Source organism: Mirounga leonina, unplaced genomic scaffold (genome assembly GCF_011800145.1).
Source record: "Mirounga leonina isolate KUSES-001 unplaced genomic scaffold, KU_Mleo_1.0 Mir_125, whole genome shotgun sequence".
Taxonomy (NCBI): domain Eukaryota; kingdom Metazoa; phylum Chordata; class Mammalia; order Carnivora; family Phocidae; genus Mirounga; species Mirounga leonina.
In genome coordinates this window covers 73,209,044-73,230,209 of record NW_023270305.1, presented here as the reverse complement: position 1 = coordinate 73,230,209, position 21,166 = coordinate 73,209,044, and the positions used below count along the sequence as shown (strand labels likewise).

The window sequence follows — 21,166 nt, the reverse complement described above, 5'->3', positions numbered from 1 at the left end:
GCTGAGATTAAATGCTAAAGAACACCCACAAAACAGTGGAAATGTACGTTTTGGAGACTGCGTTATGAATAAAATGGAGGGAGCTCAGTGAAACTCCAGCACCCCTTCCCTGAAATCTCTGTTAGGAATCAGCCCATTCTCTGACATGAGTCATTAATGAGTCATTAATGGTTTCTCCATTTTGGACCAAGGGCTGTCGACACAAATGCTACTTCAAGCCCTTCTCTCCCACCACCACCCCCCAACCAAAGAGTGCCTCTGATCCCCTGCTACAGAAATTCTGGAAGCAGTCTTCAGGGCAAATTGTCAATTCTCATTTTAGGAGTGTTCGGGTGAAATCTCATTTTAGGAGTGTTCGGGTGAAACCCTTGAGAAAAGAAGTGAACAATCCCCAGTACCGTAGCAGGGTGCTTGGAATCACAGCTACTGAGTGTCTAAGGGGGAAGGGAACATGATCTAAGAGGTGGTAGGACGGGTTTGAGGCCAGGGGCGGGGTAACAGCGTTATCCTCCAGAGGCCCAGGAGAGGGATAGGATTGTCAATTGGGTCTTCCCAGTTCAGGTACTTCCTTCAAATACTCTTCTGGCCTGGGCTACTGTGTGGTAGAATGAGTATTGCTGAAGCTTATTCCTGGCACTCATCTCCCAGGACGAGGCTTCAAAGCTCCTTGAGCTCCCCACCATCAAGACCAAGCAGCAAGCAAGGACAATAATCAAAGTCTCCATCAGAGCAGATATTCCTGTGTGGATACCCAGGGGATCAGGAAGGCTGGGGGTCCCTGCATATGTGGAAGAGGACACCAGCCAGCAGACAGGGCAGGATGGTTTGGAAAATTACTCCAGCCGAGAGCCCACAGCTTGGGGCACAGTCATAGATCCATCGATGCCAATACGGAGCACCCCGTCTCCAGGGGTATTTTTTGTGTGTGTGACTTTAAGAAGCTAGTAGAAAATTTAGGATTCTCCAAAAGCCATGAGCTGCCTACTGCAAAACATTCAGTGCCAATGGATTTTTTTTCCCTTTCAATTGAACTTTTTCCCCTGAATATCATGACCAGAGTTCTTTCAAGTGTGTCCAATCTGTCCATAAATAGCAACCACTTATCATGCCCATACTCACTTATGTCATCTCTTTTTTCCTCACATCAACCCCGAATGATGACAAGCTCAGAGAGGTTGACCAGCTTCTCAAAGGCCCCACAGTGAGTGGAAAAGTCAAGTTTCAAATACAAGCTCTTCCCCACTAGGAAGAGCCCTGGACCCCCAGGCCCCCAAGTGGTAATGAGGCTCCAGGCAAGAGGTAAAATTCAGTTAACTCCAGTGCTTTGTGTTAGCTGTGATAAAGCTGTCCCAGGAAAGGACATAGCCTCCTTCACTGACCTCTCTCATCTAAAACCTCTAGCCATTCAGATGGATCCATTCAAGAAAGGTAAAACTTATTGAAGAAATCCTTAATCCTGAATGTTAAATTTTGTATGAACCTAAATGCTACAGTTTTGTTTACTGCCAGGTAGAAACAAGACCAAACAAAAAATGTGTGTGATCCTGACAAAGCCCAGAGTAAATCAAGGGAAATCACTCTGAAGCCCTAACTGTGTAATTCTAGAAGCCCATTCTCAGATTTCTAGGAGTTAGTTCCATTGAGTGGCTGTTGTCACAGGACTGAGAGGGTCAGAAAAGTTGTCGTAGGATAAGAGCCACGGCACAGTGAGAAGACAGGAGACATCTGTCCCAGCTCTGCCACCAAGTATCAAGCGTCTTTAGTTTACTCCCTTCACTCTTCCGGCCCCTATCTGACTAGGATCTGTTTCCCAATTTTTTTTTTTTTACATCATGGTGCACACACAGGTAAGGCCTACAGCTCCAGACACGCCATGAGGAAATATCTCAGGAGTAACAGTCCTCGGAGACCTGCAGCTCATTTGTGGCAGACCAGTAAGGCAGCCCTGGTCTAGATGATGACTAAAATACCACGAAAATCCCAAGTCTGTGTTCCTTTCCAAACAACTTTTAGGAGGACCCCCAAATGGCTCACTCGGCACGTTTATCACTGGATCTCTACACAGAACCATGTAAAATTCCGAGATCACATCTTATAAGTACAGAAATGAAAGTCCCTCCAGGGAAGGGGTCTTTTTCCCACAGCCTGGGGACCTTCTGTAAGGTCCCATTGAGGAGCTTGAAAAACTCTGTCAACCTTCTCAAAATGCAGCCAAAATTTTGTGTGTATGTACATTTTTTCTAGGGAGATATCCACATTGCTCCCCAAATTATCAGAAAGGGCCACTGTTTAAAAGGACAGAACTTACTGGGATAAGACAAGTTTTATCCATCTTTGAAGCCATGTGGCTGTACTGTACAAATCCTGATTCAGAGCACTTGGTCCATCACTAGGAGAGTATATTCAAGCCTGAGAACACCAGCACCATGTCCAAATACATGAAAGGCCAGAACCCTTGAGAAAAGGCACCTCTTGTATAGGACACAAAACATATTTAATAACAACAGAATTGCAATGTGCGGATATAATTCATTCATGTTATTGCATTAATAATACAGCTTTACATACTTTTAGACAAAAAGAAAAAAGGCACAGGTTGGAGGGGAAGGAAGTTTTTGACTTAAAAAATCATTCCAATTAAGAAATTCACCAACAGTACCGGTCTCCCATAAGTCACAGATTTTCAGAAAATACCTTTACCTCTGATGGATTGGCTTTCTTTTTTTCTGACACCCTCAACTTGTCATTTATTTATAAAAGGTTAGTCACTGAAGAATCCTGGAGAATCTCTTTCTAAAATTCATAGGCAACTGGGACAGCCTGACAAGAGGACACATCCCAGGGTCTCACCCTGTCTCCTGACTCGTGGGGCTGCTCTGCCTTTCTTCACTCTCTGGAGAGAAAGGGCTTGGAAGGGAGGGGAAGGCTGTAGGGGATGGGCTCCACATCGGACACAGTGAAGGGCAAAGTGCCCCTCTGATGTCTGTGGCCATAGAGCCTTCTCCAGCATCAATGGCAATCTCCAGGTACCAAGCAGAGGAGAGAAAACTCAGGGGTGAGAGGAACAGAAGGAGGAACACATCAGCCACCATCACTTCGCTCCTGGGTGCACCAAGAGAAGCAGCTTCCTTTACTTAAACTGGCAAATTCTCCATGAAAAATCACGACTCCCATGTTGGAGACAGAAACCGAGAAGCAAAGAATTCACAAACATCTGATTAGAAGAATCCTCCTGAGCTTCTTATTTCTGTTGGTTGTCCCTTGTCACCATAATAAAATCGATACCTGCTACCGTTCACCCAGGGAAGAAAGAAAGAAGGGAGGGGGCACTCCATAAGAAGAATGAAACAAAAAGCAAATATTACACGTGAATCTTAAGGACCTATGGCTAAGTGGAATAAGCCAGGCACAAAAGGGCAAATCCTGTATGATTCCACTTACATGAGGTGCCTGGAGGAGCCGAAATCATAGACACATAAAGCAGAACGTTGCCAGAGGCTGTGGGCAGGGGAGAGGGGGAGGTAGTGTTTAACAGGGAGAGAGTTCCATTTGGGAAAGATGACAAAGTCCCACCAGACACTTTATGCAATCGGCAGCCCGAGAAGGACACAGAGCCCCTGGTCCTTTTCCCTGCTCCCCATACACTCTGCTCCTCCCTGCATGCTGGGGTCCCTGTTCTCACCCCTCCTGCTCCTCCCCACCTCCCCCTCCCCTGTCCTGCCCACTGGCTGACCCCCTTCCAGCCCCCATGGACTCTTCATTAGGGCCGCTATCATGAGATACCATAGGCCGAGTGGCTTACAAACAACAAAAATTAATTTCTCACAGCTGTGGAGACAAGAAGTCTGAGAACAGGTGCCTTCGTGGTCAGGTGAGGACCTTTTTTCAGATCACAGACTTCTTGCTGTGTCCTCACATGGCCGAAGTGGCAATGGACTTCTTGGGTATCTTCTACGAGAGTACTAATCCTATTCAGGACGTCTCCACCCTTCTGACCTGATCACCTCTGGAAGGCCCCACCTCCCAATACCATGACACTGGGTGTTAGGACTGCAACATGTGAATTTGGGGGACACAAACATTCTGACCCCAGCAGGCCACTTGTTAGGGCTTGATGTCATCAGCCACAGAACGAGAGACGTGGACTCTATCTAAGCTCCTCAGGTGGGGGTCTTTGAAAGTAGTGATGAGTTTACAGCTAATTTTGAGCATCAAAAGTCCTTGCACCTTGTTAAATCATAAATGGACCTGTGATGAGGGGACGCTGGCTAACTGAAAGATTACTTTGTTTTACGTGGACCAGAATCGCATCATCTTGGTGCGCTGTTTCTCTCACATGTTGCTCAGAATCCCAGCCTTCTTGGCCAGCTGGAAAAACAAGTGAATTGTTACTTATTTTGACTTGACAAATCCTTTCCTTTCAAGGCTGGGGCCCAACAGGATGGTGATTAATGGGCAATCCCAGTGGGGCCACACTTGGTCCCCACTGGTCTGTGTGACCACTCAGTGGCTTCCAGTATGAGTGTGCTAAAATCATGGTCACGAAAAAAGTGCGGTTCTCCTTGCCAGCCCTCCCCAAGCCCACAGATTGCCTCCTGCCATCCCCTGACTTCCATCTCTGGCCCCATGGGTGCCACACCACGCACCAAACTTCCTGACAACTCAACTGCCGCTCTACAGTCCTCCATGTCCCGTTCCCCAGGGGCTCACATGCTACATCTGCTCTGTGTTCAGGGAGTGTTCATCAGAGCCCATAAGTGAATGAGGGCCTTCTGGAAGGGTGATGCCTTTCCCTAAAGAAGGAGCTCTGATCAAAATGAGCAGCAAACAGAGGACCTGTAGCAACAAGTACACAACGGCAAGCTTCAAGCCGACTGCCCAAATGCCATGTGTCCTTGTCCAACCATGAGCCACCCCATGCCGACCACGCCATCACGGGTGACCAACCCCACATTGGCCCCCCACTAGCCAGCCAGGAGGTGTCAGGACGTGTGCTTCAGCAGCTGGGCAGAAGAAGATGGTGGCGGCCTTTTGGGTGGCATGTGATACCTCACTTTTTTCCAGAACTTGGACTTTGCACACTGTGACTGCTCTGTGAAGTCCCCACTCCACTGGACGGCCCCGTGCTTCTGCTTGATGTACTGAATTGACTCCGGCATGGCCGCGTAGTCCTTGACTTTCTCCAGTTCAATCAGGATGACCTTCATCCCGTCCTGGATGAGCGCATTGTAGACTGCAATTTGTTCTTCCGACATGTTCTTTAACAAGTCAAAGCTCAGGGATTCAGGAACTAAGATGATGATCAGCCTCCTGCACAGCTTGATGTTTTCGTCAATGACATTGGCCACTGCTGCAAATAAAGAAGATGCAGACTGTCTCAGGAGTGGAAGAGCCTAGATCGATCTCTGAGAATATTAGAAATGGGCCCTGGATAAAGGCAACATGGGCTTTAAAATAAATGTGACTTAGGAATGGGTAACAAAAGTGATTTTTTTTAACATATATCCTATCTTCTGTGAAGCCTTCCTGATTTTCCCTGAAAAATTGGTCCTTTGTGTTCATAAGTCATATTTTTTGGTAGTTAGTTGCTGATAGGTCACTTTCCTTAGCCCACTGACTGCACCCACAGACCGTGACCTACCCAGAACAAGGGTCTTACCGTGCCTAACTTTGTATCACCAACTTAACTGAAGGTCTAGTATATATTAGATGATGAACACATTTTTTAAATAAATAGATTTTAAAAGGACAGGGAAAATGTAGGTAGTTCCAAAGTTGTATGAATCTTTATTTGTGTTTTCCTCTTGGGCTTCGTAGCTAGCTAAATGCCCAGGATTTATAGGACTAACTTGAAACTAAATAACACCCCCTGATGATTTCTTGGGGAGAGTTCTGGAAATATCCAGCTATGGATGAAACTTGGTCTTTTTTAGCATAACGACTAACTTCTATATCCTCCTTTTTCTTAGAATATAAAAATACACTGTGACCTCCCCAAGTTCATGTTCTTCTTCTCTTTGGCTTATTTTTCTAGCCCCTAGAATTTTACAAGGCACATAGCAGGTGCTCAATAAATATTTGCTGAATAAGTGAGTGAAAGAATATGCTTATGAAATTTGAAGTCTTCCACACATTTATGGCGAGCACTAGATCAGATTTTCAGTTCCTCATGGAGGCTGATCTTATAACTTGAAAAGATGCGGGCTGAGATATAGTTGTCACTCACCACGGATATGGGCAACCTACAAATCCAAAGTACTCAGCAACCTTTCCAAATGACCCAGAGAAGGCCACTACCAAATGCTGTAAAGTCGTCATCTTGGTTTCCTCTTGACTAGTGCAGGATGCTTATTTCAAATTTCAGCCATTTGTTGTATAGCGTTCCAAGAAAGAAAACATGTAGGTCAAGAGGGAAACTTTATCTGTCGAATGTCTAATATGCGCTAAGCTCCATATTGGTCCCCACTCAGGTTTTACCTCATTTCATTCTGTCGCCCGAGTTAAGGAAGTATTCTCCTCCCCATTCGACAGATAAGGTTCAGAGATGTTGCCTTCATTGCCCAAAGCTACACTCTTGTTCAAAGGGAGACGTAAATAAATAAATTCTATTTTATTTATGTAGGAGAAGCCTGGGCAGTTAAGGTTTATAAAATCATCTTTAAACATGAGCTGATTTACATATTCGAACTGATGGAGAATACTCAGCAGTTAGTCTCAAGGGCATGAGGGCAAATGACCTCTTTTCTCCATTTGGTCCCTTGGCCAAGGCTGTCATCAGCCAACTGCTCGTGTTACTCATAGTGAGAGTCACATTATTTCAACCAGGAATCCCGGTTATCCTGTTACAGGAATGAGCCCCAGAGAGAAGAGAGCTGGTCCTAACTCGGCTCAGGGGCTGTGGGCTGAGGAGGTGCAAGACTCCCCATGGTTCCTTGGGGAAAGCAAGCAGATCCTCCCACCCCACCACTTCTAAAGTGAAGGAAAAGAGACTTCCCTTTCCTTTTTATTTGTGGCTTTTACACTTCACTCAAAACATACCTTGTCCAGGAAATTCATCCCTGCCAAATATAAATAATTTATATCCACACTGCCTCTCCAGCACCTCGGGCAGAATCTTCAACACCAGCGTGTCCACCTCATGGCTCTGGATTTCTCTTTGAGGCTTGGGGTATAAGACATAGGCATCATACAGCTTGCCATCTGAAAAGGAAATGGGATAAACTCAGAATTATTCCTACCAAATTCTCTTATGTTAACAGAGCGAAAGTCTGACTTGCTACCATGATGTCCTTTTCCCTTGGGTTCAATGACTTCAGAGTACCCAGTTGGCTCCCTTGGCTCCAAGCATTGCCACACTAGGTTCTCATTCTCTCAACACTTTAAATATTTCACTAATGCTCTTTTGCTTGCATAGTTTCTGAGGACAAGGTGAATGCAACTCACATCTTTGTTTCACGATAGGTAATGTCTTGTTTTGTTTTTTACCTCTGGCTTCTTTTAGGACTTTTTTTCCTTACCTTTGACTTTCTGTGGTTTGAAAATGATATGCCTAGGTTTTTGTTTTTTTGTTCATCCTGCTTGGTATTCTCTGAGCTTCCTGGATTGTGACATTAATTCGGGGAAATTCTTAGTCATTAGTGTTTCAGATACTTATGTTCCTTTCTCTCTTTCTTCTCCTTTGGTATTCCCATTACATTTATGTTACACCTTCTGTGGTTGTCCCACACTCATTGGATACTTTGTTCTTTTTTTCCCCCCAGTCTTTGTTCCTTTTGCTTTACAGTTTTGGAGGTTTCTAGTGTGATAGCCTCAAGCCCAGAGATTCTCTGCTCAGCCATGTCCACTCCACTAGTAAGCCCATCACAGGCAGTCTTCATTTCTGTTACAGTTTTTTTTTTTTTTTTAATTGCTAGCTTTCTTTTTGGTTCTTTTCAGGATTTTCATTTCTCTGCTTACATCTCTCATCTGTCATTGTGTGCTGTCTGCTTTTATGCATTAGATCCCTTAGCATGCTAATCAGGGATGATTTAAATTCCCAGTCTGATAATTCCAACATCCCTGCCATTTCTGGCTCTCAAGTTTGCTCTCTCTTCAAATTGTGCATTTAATATGCCTTATACTTTTCTCTGAGAGCTGGATAGAATGTATCGGTAAAAGAAAGTGCTATAAACTGGCCTTTAGTTACAGAGTGGTGAGGTGTGGAGGGAGGGGACATGTTCTATGGTCCTGTGATTAGATCTGTCTTTTAGTGACTCTGGACTATGAACTTCACAAGCATTTCTCCGTTTTTTATCCCCACTTAGGTGGGGCAGGTTGGCTAGATTGGGCTGGAGTTGGATATTTCCTCCTGTGCAGGTCAGTTAGACTCTGATAATGCCTTAGCGGGTAAGGCTTTCATTAACTAGTTTCTCCTGAGGGCAGGCCTTGTTAATAAGAACTGAGTGCTCTAGGATATTTCAGAATGATTTTTCTCCTCCCCCTGCTGGAAGCACAAAGAGATTTTTTTCTCTGATATTTACAGTCAGAACCAAGTCAGGCTTCTGGAGGGAAAACTCACAAAAGTGTGGGTTTCTACTCCTTATGACTAGGTTCCCTGAAGAATTTAAGTCTCAGATTTATCCACATTGAGCCTCCAGTGATTTGTCAGTTACAATTGGTATTCCTACCCCATTGGCATTGACCTATGAGGAAGGTGGTCCTATCCCCGTTACATAAGAATCACTTCTCCAAGGTCACCCAGCCCCAATTCCAACCTGACACCTTTGACTCTAAGTCCACCAGTCCCCATGGTGAAAATGAGAATTGAAAGCAGGAGTCTCCATCATCTTCACTCTTGATGGGTCCTGTGCAATGGCGGACTGTCGTAAACTGCACCAGGCAAAATGGGCCAAGTCTCTGTGATTCAGACCCACTAGTGAATTTTGTCACTGCAATTGCACACGGCATTGTAGAGACCAAGCCTCTGAGCAGACTCCAGGAATCTGCTGTGCAGTACAGAGAAGTCCAATACAACAGCACATTTCGTCATCACTGGAATGAGGTAAGCATTAATTGAGCAACCAACCACAGGTAACAGTCACTGTGCTCACCCCTGGACAGATGAACAAGACACAAGATCTAACTGGAAAGACCATTCAGAGACTTGGAAATAAAAACATGAGGCGCTACAAGATCACATGGCTGAATGAACAGGAGAGATGGAAAGAAACAAAACTTCCCCATAGCATGAAACTCTTGGGGAAAATTCATAAAGGATGGAGGGCAGTTCCTGGATTTTAAAGGGTTTAGAAAAAAATGAGGCGCTAGGAGTGGAGGATAAAGAGTCCAAGAAGGGGAAGAGCTTGAGAAGCACATGGAAGGGGGATGCTTATGCTCTACTCAGGGGTCATATGAATGAGTAAGAAATTCTAGCAGGGCTGGAAGGTTTGAGTGAACATCTCATTAGAAAATGTGATATTTTTTTTGAGCTCCAGGCTATTTGGAAATTCACAGTTAACCTAATGGGACCCAAGAAGAAGTCATCCCTTTTTATTCCCTTTTTATGGAAGTTTGTTTGATTGAACAGACTTGAAAAGAAGGGTGGCTCTGAGCCCAAAGAAAGAAGGTAAAATCTTGGATACTTCTAGTTTTTGTCTAAATAATAGTACAGACAGTCCCTGACTTAGGAGGGTTCGATTACAATTTTTTGACTTTATGATGGTACAAAAGCAATACACATTCAGGAGAAACCATACTTCAAATTTTGAATTTTGATCTTTTCCAGGCTAGTGATATGCGGTCCTCTCCTCTCTCTTATGGTAGGCAGTGTAAAAAGCCTCAGCTCCGAGTCAGCCACGCAATCTCCAGGGTCAACAGTCGATACACGGACAACCATCTGTCCCCATACACCTGCTGTTTCCCACCTTCAGGGCAGTATTCAATCAGTCACATGAGACAGTCAACCTTGATTATAAAATAGGCTTTGTGTTAGATGATTTTGCCCAACTGTAGGCTAATGTAAGTATTCTGAGCACATTGAACGTAGGCAGGGCTAAGCTGTGATGTTCTGTGGGTTACGTGCATTGAATGCATTTTATTTTATTTTTTAAAGATTTTATTTATTTATTTGAGAGAGAGTGAGAGAGAGAGAGCACGAGAGGAGGGAGGGTCAGAGGGAGAAGCAGACTCCCCACTGAGCAGGGAGCCCGATGTGGGACTCAATCCTGGGACTCCAGGATCATGACCTGAGCCAAAGGCAGTTGCTTAACCAACTGAGTCACCCAGGTGCCCTTGAGTGCATTTTAACTTATGATATTTTTAACTTATAATGGGTTTATTGGGATATAACCTATCATAAATCAAGGAAGATCTGTAGTTAAAATGTGTACAGAACTTTAGAGTTTACATTGTAGCCTTTTCCCATTCAATAAATTCTCACGCCAACCACCACTGACAACCTTTAAGTCTCTGCCCACCATTCCTGGCCATCCTGTGGAAATGGTAATACACACACATGGGCATCCATGCACACTCACTCTTCCTCAGTCTCCCCAACCCCTGTCATAAAAGGAAGCCGTATGAGAATGGGGACTTTTTTTGGTGGGGTTCCACCCCCAGTGCCTGGAGCAGGAACTGAGACAGAGGAGGTCCTATCAGTAGTTGCCAAATGTCTGAATGGAGCTTGATTTTACAGAGGCTCAAGAAGGTTAAATCTGTGAGGGGAGAGAGAAGTTTTAGATCATGAGCTGATTCAGCTTTTTAATAAATTGGAGTCATAAGGCAGGTACCCAAGGGATGATTAATTTGTGTTTGGAGTCGGCAGAAACCCAACCCAGCTAAAACTCCTTCTGTAACGTCTTCAATATTACTAGTCTATACCACCACTCCATAAGTGGATATTTTTCTGAATTAAATTTAATGTCATATACTTGACTTTCTAAAGCCAGGGGACATATGAAAAAAAAATTTTTTCTTAGGATTTCATAAAGGCTTTATGTTTTTAAACATTTTAAAAAGGATTTAAATGTCCTTAAAAATTTGATAATATTTAATCCTTTTATGATAAAGGGTTGGTTGGGTTGGCATTCTCCTCATCACATAGCAGAGCCTCCCAAATGAATACAGTATTTCTTGGTCTGTAAACTACAGCAAACATCCGTGTTCATCACCACCTTTGTCTGAAACCCTGCCACGGTGTCTCTCTTCTCTCAGGCCATTTCTCTTTCTTCCTTCTCATTAAAAAGCAAAACAAAACAAAACAAAACCCTATGTTTGCTGAGTGAATTCTCTCTTTTGACTGTGTTCCACGTTCCCTGTTTTTAGGCGAGGTGTCTGAAAAGACAGGTGCTCCATGCTGGGCAAATGCAGACTCTGAGACAGAAGAGACTTAGGCAGCAAGGGACTCTCACACCTTCTCGAAAAGCAAAATACAAAATGCTCCCAATTTTTGGGTCATCTTTTATTTTTTTCTTTCTAAGCTTTTGGGTAGTAATGTAACCTCTGTGGCTTATTCTCAAAAATGCAGTGGGTTCTCATCACTTCCAAATGATCAGTTCGTCCTTTATTCACCAGTCTAGCAAAAAATATCAAGCTGAGGCCATTTTGCTTTTAGCCTCTGCCTGAGGTTTTGAAGGGCGCTCTCAGACAACTGCCTGCCAGCTTTGCCCGTCACGGTCACTGTGAGGGTCACATTTGTATCCCTGGATTACGGGAAAGGGAGCTGAGACAGACAAGGCTGTGTTATTTCTCGTCTTTGAGCTGCTAAGTGCATAGCCTTGATTCAAATCCAAGTCCACCACTCCCTCTGGTGTGGCTGAGACGAGAATCAGGAGGAGGAAACGTCACAAAGCATATACCTGATTAGTCCCTTGCAAGTGTGTCAGACTGCATTTTTTTCAGAAAATAGCCCCAGCAGGGGCGCCTGGGTGGCTCAGTTGGTTGAGCGACTGCCTTCGGCTCAGGTCATGATCCTGGAGTCCCGGGATCGAGTCCCACATCAGGCTCCCTGCTCGGCGGGGAGTCTGCTTCTCCCTCTGATCCTCCCCCTCTCATGCTCTCTGTCTCCCATTCCCTCTCTCAGATAAATAAATAAAATCTTTAAAAAAAAAGAAAAGAAAAAGAAAATAGCCCCAGCAATATTTCCAGTTCCACATGCTCTTTCAGAACCGACCATACCTCCCCACAAAGAGGTGAAATCTATTTCCATTCCCTTAAAATTGATGAGGACTCTGTAGCTGCCCTGATAAATAGAATGTGGTAGAATTGACTCTATAGATTTAGGGTTTGAGTCGTAAGAGAAAATATGGCTTTTCCTGGCTCTCTTGTTCTTGAAACACTAGCCCTCGGAAGTCAATCACCGTGCCATGAGGAAGCCCAAAGTAACCCACACAGAGACCACATGGAGAGGGCACTGGTCACTGAGGCCACCAACTGATAGCCAAAATCAACTGCCAGTCCTCCAGAGGGGTCCCTAGACATCATGGAGCTGGGACAGGCCATCCCTGCTGTGCCTGTTCACGTCCTGACCCGCAGAACCCATCAGCAAAAGAGATGGCTGCTCTATGCTACAAAGTTTTGAGGTAATTTGCTTCCCAGCCATAGTAACTGTAAGAGCGGTTGGGAAGGTAACAATGAATGGCAATAGATAATGATGAGTTTGACATGCCCCCCCCAACTGTTTATTTCATCCAGAAAACTGTAGAAACGTAGACCTACTAGTAAGTGTTTTAAGGAAAGGGCCTGTTAGCAGATACTCCCACAACTTGCCTTTATATAGTGGATAAACCTAGACAGTTTATCTAGGTTCTGGCCAAGCTCCTTTAATTTCCTGAAGACATTCAGCCCTAATTTTGATGTTAAAACATCTGCATATGCCTTTATTGGCCGTTGGCAGAAATACAAAAGTCTATTGGGATGTATTAATGTTTATGAGAGATTGCTTAAAGATTATTCAACCCCTTACTTTCTTTTCTTAAGTTTCAAACCTAATCAGACTGAACCAATGGAAAAATCAGACAGAATCAGTTTGGTCTTCACATAAGTGCTTTTACTTGATTGCATGAGGTTTGGCATTTTAGCCCTAGCATGGAAGACACTAGAAGAAAAGCCACATTCAACATGCTACTACATTTACCACAGGAAAGTTGTTGCAGACAAGATGCATTATATTACACCCTTTAAAAATGAGTCTCCCTACAAAAGCTTTTCCTTGGAAAACTGTCCCAGAAAAAGCTACGCGCTCTCGTAAGCAATTGAAGTGCATTTGTGAACAGCACATAATGTGTCTTGTCATTGCTTTTACCTTTACTTCTAAAGCTAACTCATCTTTAAAAAGTGTCCGGAATTTGTCATTAATTCTACCCCCAAGCTTTATTTTACCATTCTACCCTCCATTCACTATACTTATTTTGTTTTTGTTTTTAATCGTTGTGTTCTACATGTATGTTCTCCACAAACCTATTTGGAAGGCGGTGAGACATATGCAAATCTCTCTAGATGTGGAAACTGGCCCTTTTATTTTTGTACACGCATGCACACCCGGAAGGAGAATTTTTAAAGTAACTCCCATAATTTACTAGAGAACATACAGAACTCATGGATTAGGGCTGTTGATGACTCAGTAAAACTGAGCTATACCCACCTGTTACTCATGTTATAAAGTGTAACTCATCTAGTTGGGGAAATATTTTGTCATAAGAAGGACACAATTTGTCTATTTCTTCATTTGTATTTGCCACCCCTTACTCCACAGGTTCCCCCCAATAACTCAGAAAATATCTCCCAGGGACACAATGCTGGAAATAGCATCAGGGACAAATCTTAAGTCTCATCTCTAGCTCATTGTCAAAGCCAACACTCAGAGAGGAATTACAGGGGTCGTTCTCATAGATGGAGCTGTAGAGATTAGAGATTTAGTCATAAAGTATGCAAGTACTTCTCTGAATTAAGAAAAAAAAGGAGCCCTGGCTGACTGTGAGCCCCGATGTCCAAATTCTCAGCCCGAATTTGGGCTGGAGCCCAGTCTCAGCAGAGGGTGGGGCTCCCTGAGTCTGTCATCTGCTCGGCTCCCCTGCTCTGGGTGAGTCACCATTCCTTTCTTCTCTTCCTGCTAAACTCGACCTCACCAGCAGGCAGCTGCACTGGCCCTCGGCTCTCATGCTCCTGGGAGTCACAGTGAGTCATGGAGTGAGACGCGCACCCAGACCAGAGATCTGGGAACACCACTGAAGTCCCCGCAGTGTCCAGTCAGTCAGTAAACAGAAAGCAAGTGGTGGTGTGCTGGTCTCCTCTGCCACATTCGCAGGCAGGAGCATAGCCACAGGGAGGCTCCGAGGGGACCCCACATCCAGCCGACGGGCCTCAGCACTAGAGAAGCTTCAAGAGGCATTGGACATGCACAGTTGCGTTTCCGCGATTGAATTTGGCCCTCAAGAAAGAACGTGTTGCTTTCTACACTGCTCTGGGACTGCCAGTTTTGATTTCGGAAACTTACCTTAGAATGAAGTCCAAGTTAGGACACCTGTTTTCTCAAATAGATGGACAACAACTTGTACTGTGTGTTTTATATGCAAAGCAGACCCTCGGTGTAAATAATGCCTTTCTTACTGGTGGGTACTCATAAAACGTGCTTGGACACCCACTTCCCTGAACTCCAACTCTAGTCCTCATCGCTGGTCTCCAGACCTGAATGGTATAAATGAGGGTATTTCCGTGTACGTGAAGCGCATAGACTTCTCTCGGCTGTGTATTAATTTTCCATCCAATCAGAGGACATTAAAGCAGACTTATTTTTTTTTTTTTCAAGGCCTTAATAGACCACAACCATTCTGAGACAACAAGAAAACAGCACAGAGTTTTTAAAAAACCACAATGGTTGGGGGTGGGGCGCCTGGGTGGCTCAGTTGGTTAAGTGTCCGACTCCTGATCTCAGTTCAGGTCTTGATCTCAGGGTCATGATTTCAAGTCCCGAATTGGGCTCCATGCTGGGCATGGAGCCTACTTATAAAACAAAGAGAAAAAGAAAAAAATACCACAATGGTGGGACGTGCTCATTCCTCAGAGTTTCAGGACCGCACTGAGGCATTTGTGTGTTGAGACGTGCTGGCAGGACGAGAGCTCCAGAGACCACGCTGAAACCTGGGGCAAAGGGGCAGAGGCAGCTCACTTTGGCCTTCAGACTACAGGGTGCCCCTTGTGCCCCAGGTCCCTGCTCAGGGTTTTCCTGGACTTCAACTCAGTTGTTCCTACAATACTCTGAGAGGCAGGCTCTGATCATTTTCTCTCCCTCCCCACTTCCTCCCTTTCCTTCCCTCCTTCCTCCCTTCCCTCCTTCCTACTTTCCTTCCTCCTCTCCTTCCTCCCTTCTCTTCTTCCTTGCTTCTTTTTTTCTTTCATTCTATAGCCAAGAAAGAGAAGAGCATTCAACACTTCCTAAGATCACATGGGAGTAAGGGGAGAACCAGATGCAAACCCAGGTCTCTCTCTAGCCTTGCGAGTCAGGGACTTAAATCTTTCAGGCCCCAAGTACAGGGCCTAAAAGAGCTTCCCCCACAGGCAGCTCATCTCTCTCCATAACGTAAACTCTGCTCATGCGCCCATCGTGCTGAAGACGTATCGTGGATGGAGAGCCCTTTGATGCTCTAGGAGAAATTGTCTTCCTTGGCAAACAGCAGTAGATGTGAGAACCTCTCTAAAACAGTCACAGTGGGACCCAGAAGATGACGTGCTCCTGCTTCTTAGCAAAGATTTGCTCGGCCACGACTAGCCTGCAAGCCTCATGCGACTGAACAATGCTGGTAACCATGGACCAATGGTTTCCCTGAAGCATGAGAAGTCCAGGGAGAGTCCTTCCTCCCAATTTGCCAACAACATGAAAGGCAAGCTAGTAAAATATGATAAAGTGTATTTACAATGGTTATACGGATGAGCGGATGCCAAGTATGAGACAATCTTCGGTGGTTACCCACGCTTACCTTCTCCGGTCCCGGTAGAATGGAAGGCACTTCGATACCAGAGTGCAATGTCGATCTTAAAAATGTTGTAGAGGTACATGACAGATGCTGTTGCACTCACCAAGGCGAGAAGCCCACCTATCAAGTAAGCTTGAACATTTGGAGCTACAAATGACAGCAAATAAAGATATAAACAAATAATAATGATAAAACAAAGAGTCAACTCTATGCTTTACTTATACAGATCACATTACAAGTGCCAAATGGAAATGGGTTAGAGGTCAATGAGGATAATGCTTAAATATTTGTTTACAGTTAAATATAATAGGTATATGGGAGTAGAATAATCTGGTGTGGCCCACGAATTTCAGAAAGCAAATGTGCTCTTGGGAACCTGAGGAGGGAAATTCTGCAGAAGCCTAGCTCCTGATGGGGCTGGCTGGAGTGCATGAGGACTTCTCTCAAAACACACACGGCCAGGTCTCACTTAAGCCAACTCTACTAGACTCTCCCGAGGTAGAGCCTTGGACATGTTTATTGGAAGACCTTCCCCGGTGGTTCTGTTGCACATTCCTGATTATTCCACTGTCATAACTGCTTTCATGGGCACTCAAAATTGAGCAGCAGGGCACCTGTCGTAAATAAAGAGCCATCAGCTGCCTCCCCTGAAAGCCAACTCTGTTGTCTCCGGAAGACTGGCAGAGAGCCAAACTCCCCCCTCATCCTCTTTGTGCCAACAAGGTCCAGGCCGGGGGCCTGTCTGCAAGGCACAGTCTCTGAAAGGGCAGAAAGGGTGTCTATCCCTGCTCTGCTTTGCAAACACACTGCAGAGCAATTATGGCAAAAGCTGTGGGTGGGAGACGACCAAGAAGCAGAACCGGTTCCCCTGGAATGTCAAGTCCCTGAAAACAGGCTCCTACACATCCCAGAAGAGGAACAGTACAGTTTGCTCCCTTACCACAGGCCAAAACAATGATGCCATGGAAGGAGGCTCTAGGAAGGAGAGAATTTGGAAAGAGGAAGAAGGACAAAGGAAGAGAAAGTCTCTCCATTCTTAGAATCCACCGCATACACCACTTCCTTCATCAGCCCCTTCCAGATGCTCCAGTCTCCACTAAAATGTGTGTATGTATGTATGTGTGTATGGGGGGGGGGGATAAAAGGGGAAATTGTCTTTTCTTTGAACCCCCCAGAACACATTCATTTAAAAAAAAAAAATACTCCCTAAGGAGTTTATCATGACCTGCCCTAGGTCACACCATGTTGCAAACAGTTTGAGGTCAAAGACATCCCTATGCACTGCAGTATGTCTTTAAATACAATAAAGCACAATAACTAAAACACATTCTGGGTCAACAGAAATAGCAATCCATTGATTAAGTCCCAGCACAACCAAGTGGATCTGCTCTGCACGCGGGCGCCCGATCTGATCCTGACCACCTGTTTGAGCCTCTAGCTTCTATTAGATGGATTGGCCCTTCCCTCCCATCCTTCCAACTTCTCTTTGTCCTTCCCCAGATCTTGGAGCAACAATGCCACCTCCCCCTTTGGGAGGACCCAGGTCTGGGAAGTTGTAATGTATAGACTTCAGGGATCTTGGTACTGCAATGGTCATGATAAGAAGACCGTGCCATGCAATATTTATGAGATTCATAAAGCCCCTGGTAAGTAGACAGGAGTGATGGCTGGCAATTCTTGAGTTGGTCACTCATTGCCTTCAGGAGCATTAACACCCCTCCCCCCACTCTGGAAATGAGTTTGAAACCAACAAATTCCAAACAAGAAATTAATGTCGAGTTTCCTTATTGAATATCACTCTGCTGCCTCACACCAAGTGTCTCCTTGTCATTGTTTTGAACCTTCTGAACAGCGTGTACCCCACCGAACCGTTACCTGGGAGTTTTAAAATAAAATATGCTGCTGACACTCCGGCGTGACAAATGAAAGGATGACCATAATCTTCCATTTTCACTTCCAAGAAGGTTATGTTCACTGTGTAAAAAATATGTTTCTGGAAAGAAATGTGGGATCTGTAAAAGAAAGGAGCCAACCATTTATATGTGAGGCATAGTTACCCAGCATAGTGTATCATCTTCAGTCCAGAGAATAAAATTCTCTCTCTGGAGAACACTTTAGGCCATCACAGTTACCCTGGGAATGCTTCACGGACTAGCTCGGTGAGGTGCGTGAGTTGTGGCCCTTCCGGATTTCCATTTTCTTCTGGACAGTGACAGATGTCATCCTGAACCCTCCAGAGCCTTCCTCTGGTTGTCTCCACATAGGCTAACTTGTCTACCCTGCAGGGCCCAACACCAGTTCTTCCGCCCTCGGACTAGTGAATCTTGCTTTACGCCACCCAATTTATACCACCACAAATTGGGTTTCTACCACGTAATTAGCGCATGATTAAGTCCTGTCTCCCCCAAGAGTCCCCACGCTGCTCCCTGCTTTGCTACTGGAGCCTTGAAGATTTATGGCTCATGATATAACAAAATAGGAAGGAGGCTGGTTTTAAGGACTAGCTGAGAGAAATGGATTTTGTTGTGTGAGGCCCATACTTGATGTTTTGCCTCATCTGTCTAACTAGGATGTGGGAATGTTGATAAGATGAGCCCCTCACACTTCTCTGAAGGGGAGGCTCAGCCCTGCCGAGCGCTGAGGACATCTTTGAGAGGCAAAGCCAAAAGGAGTGATGAGGGGTCAGTGAGAAGCATCTAAAAGAAGTAGTACTAGCACCAAAATAATGTAAGTGAGGAAATTCTTGTCGGCTTTTAGGGAAGCCAGAAAAACACAACACCTACTCGGATCCTTCTCTGATGCGTTTGGATTCACTGTAGTAATCATCCACCAAGGTGCTATTGACTCTCCAGCATCGGAGATTTGTATTATCCCTTGTGTCTGTGATATTGCAGTCCACAGTAAGGGGGGAGCCTATGAAAACAAATTTATAAATGTTACATGAAAAGCCTACAAAAAAGTGATCAGCTAAACAATATCCTTGAACATCTTTTGATTACCAAAAATTCACCCTGGAGGTCAATGTTCCTCTACTTTATTCTCTCCCTGGACAGAGATGATAAGGGACAAGTTACCTTCCAGAGTGTCTACTGTACAGAGATATCCATGTGATATCCAAATACCACCAGCTTCTGGCCAATGTCCTCCTGAATATCAGGGACACAGATACTACCACCAGTCTTAGGAAACTTAACAAAGAACTTTACAAAGTATTTCACAGCTGAACAATAACCCACAACCCTCGGACCAAGTATTTCACATGCATTGTCTTCTTCAGTCTTCCTATCTTCAAAACCATCCTACAATCAGGAAAGAGGAGGAGCTGTAATGCCCACTTTACAAATGAGAACACTGAAGTTCAGAGAGATTGGTGACTTGCCCAAGGTCACACAAGAGAGAAAGAAATGAGACATGAACGCTGGTTTTCTATTTCCAAATCCAGTGATATTTCTACTTCACCAGTCGTGACCCCTCTCCTGACTCCACTGCACACATTCACAAATTATATTTAATAATTTTATATTTTTATTTGATTTTTCTATTTATTTTCTATTTTTATTTGATTTTGCTCCATGAGCCTAATATATCCCATCTATTTACTCTACATAAAAAATTACTTTATTTCTACACAGTCTACTTCATGTTTCTTTATTCTAGGTGGAATTTATTTTTTCTAATTTGTTTTTTTTTTTTGAAAGATTTTATTTATTTATTTGAGAGAGAGAGAGGGAGAGAGAATGAGAGAGAGCACGAGTGGGGAGGAGAGGGAGAAGCAGGCTCCCCATGAGCAGGGAGACGGATGCAGGGCTCAATCCCAGGACTCCAGGATCACGACCTGAGCCGAAGGCAGAAGCCCAACCAACTGAGCCATCCAGGCGCCCCTAGGTGGAATTTATTTTTCAAAAATCATGAACTATAACACATGTATAGTAAAAAGTATAGAACATAAATGTAAAGCACACATCCATACCACCTTCACCCCATCAGGAAAACAGCATATTGCCGGAACTCCAGAAGCCTCCCACATGCCCCTGCCTACTTTATACTTTATCACTTATGCATTTGCTCTTGAACTGTAGCTTCTGTTGCCCACATTTTGTTTGTGATGCTGATCCGTGCTGCTGCATGTAGCTGACTCCATTCAGATAAGAGAATGCACTAGCACTTGTTTATTTCTTGTACAGCTGCTATGCACACATCTCATTGTTGTAGTGTTTGCCTCGATGCGTAAGGCTGCTGTGAGCTCTCCGCTGCATGCCCCCCGGGGCACGGTGCACACCTTTCTTGTATACACACCCTTGTACGTGACTGTGCATGTGCCTCTCTATCTACCAGTAAAATCGGTAGATCTTAGGTTATGGGTATCTGCGACTTTAAAGGAGATGCCGAATCGTTTTCCAGTGTGGTTGGAGAACGATTCCACCACCAGCGGTGTAGGAGAGCACCTGTTACTTTACCTACTCAGCAGTATGTGGTGTTGTCAGTCTATTTATTTTTGCCAGCTCGATGTGTGTGTTGGGACATCACACCGTGGATTGAATTTGCATTGCCCTAGATTGCACCTGCCGCAGCACGTTTTTCGACCTTCATTGGCCGTGTTGATACCCTCTGTTGTAAACTGTCACAGCGGTCTGTCTCGCCTTCTGGTAGGTTGACTTGTCTTTCAATAAACGGAAGTTACTATGTTTACCGTAGTCGTACTTATCAAATTTTACCTCAAGACTAGTCATTGACTAGCATGTCTTTATTTTTTTTTCATCTTTCCTTACCCCAAATCATGAAGGATTTTTTTTCTAGAAATGCATCATTTTGACTTCTTTAGATCTACAACTCACTGGAAATTATTTTTATAAATAGTGTGAGAAAGGGGTCAGGTCTTTATTTTATTCTTTATCCCATTGTCAAGTTCCGTTTATTGAAAAGATCACACCTTACCTAGAGCAGTGTCAACCTTGCCAAAATCAAGTGTGTTTTATGGTGGATCTATTTCTGGGCCTTCAATTCTAACCCGTTGTCTATCTTTGCATCAGAACTACACTGTCTAAACTACAGTAGATTTTTCATAAATCTTGAAATCTGGTGGTACAAATCCCCTCAGCTAGTCCTTTTTCATTAAAAGTATCTTGACTATTATTCAGTCTTTACTTTTTTCCATACCAACATTATAATCAACCTATCAAATTCAGCAAAAACTAAAATTTGTTGAGATTTTGGCTCTC

General features: G+C 44.3%; 1 protein-coding gene across 3 annotated transcripts in view; it reads right to left on the bottom strand.

Moving 5' to 3' along the window:
- Window positions 1-2,477: 2,477 nt before the first annotated feature.
- IL1RL2 (interleukin 1 receptor like 2) overlaps window positions 2,478-21,166 on the bottom strand; it is a 41,218-nt gene continuing 22,529 nt past the window's right edge. For 2 of the 3 annotated variants that reach the window (XM_035001851.1, XM_035001850.1), the window contains exons 7-11: window positions 18,731-18,860; window positions 17,823-17,959; window positions 15,951-16,094; window positions 7,039-7,200; window positions 2,478-5,350 (exon numbers count right to left, since the gene is read on the bottom strand). In XM_035001851.1, the coding sequence (XP_034857742.1) occupies window positions 4,983-5,350; window positions 7,039-7,200; window positions 15,951-16,094; window positions 17,823-17,959; window positions 18,731-18,860 (941 nt within the window). In that variant the 3' untranslated portion in view covers window positions 2,478-4,982. Of the gene's footprint in view, window positions 5,351-6,226; window positions 6,348-7,038; window positions 7,201-15,950; window positions 16,095-17,822; window positions 17,960-18,730; window positions 18,861-21,166 lie in introns of all 3 variants that reach the window. The other variant, XM_035001852.1, reaches the window with a different exon arrangement.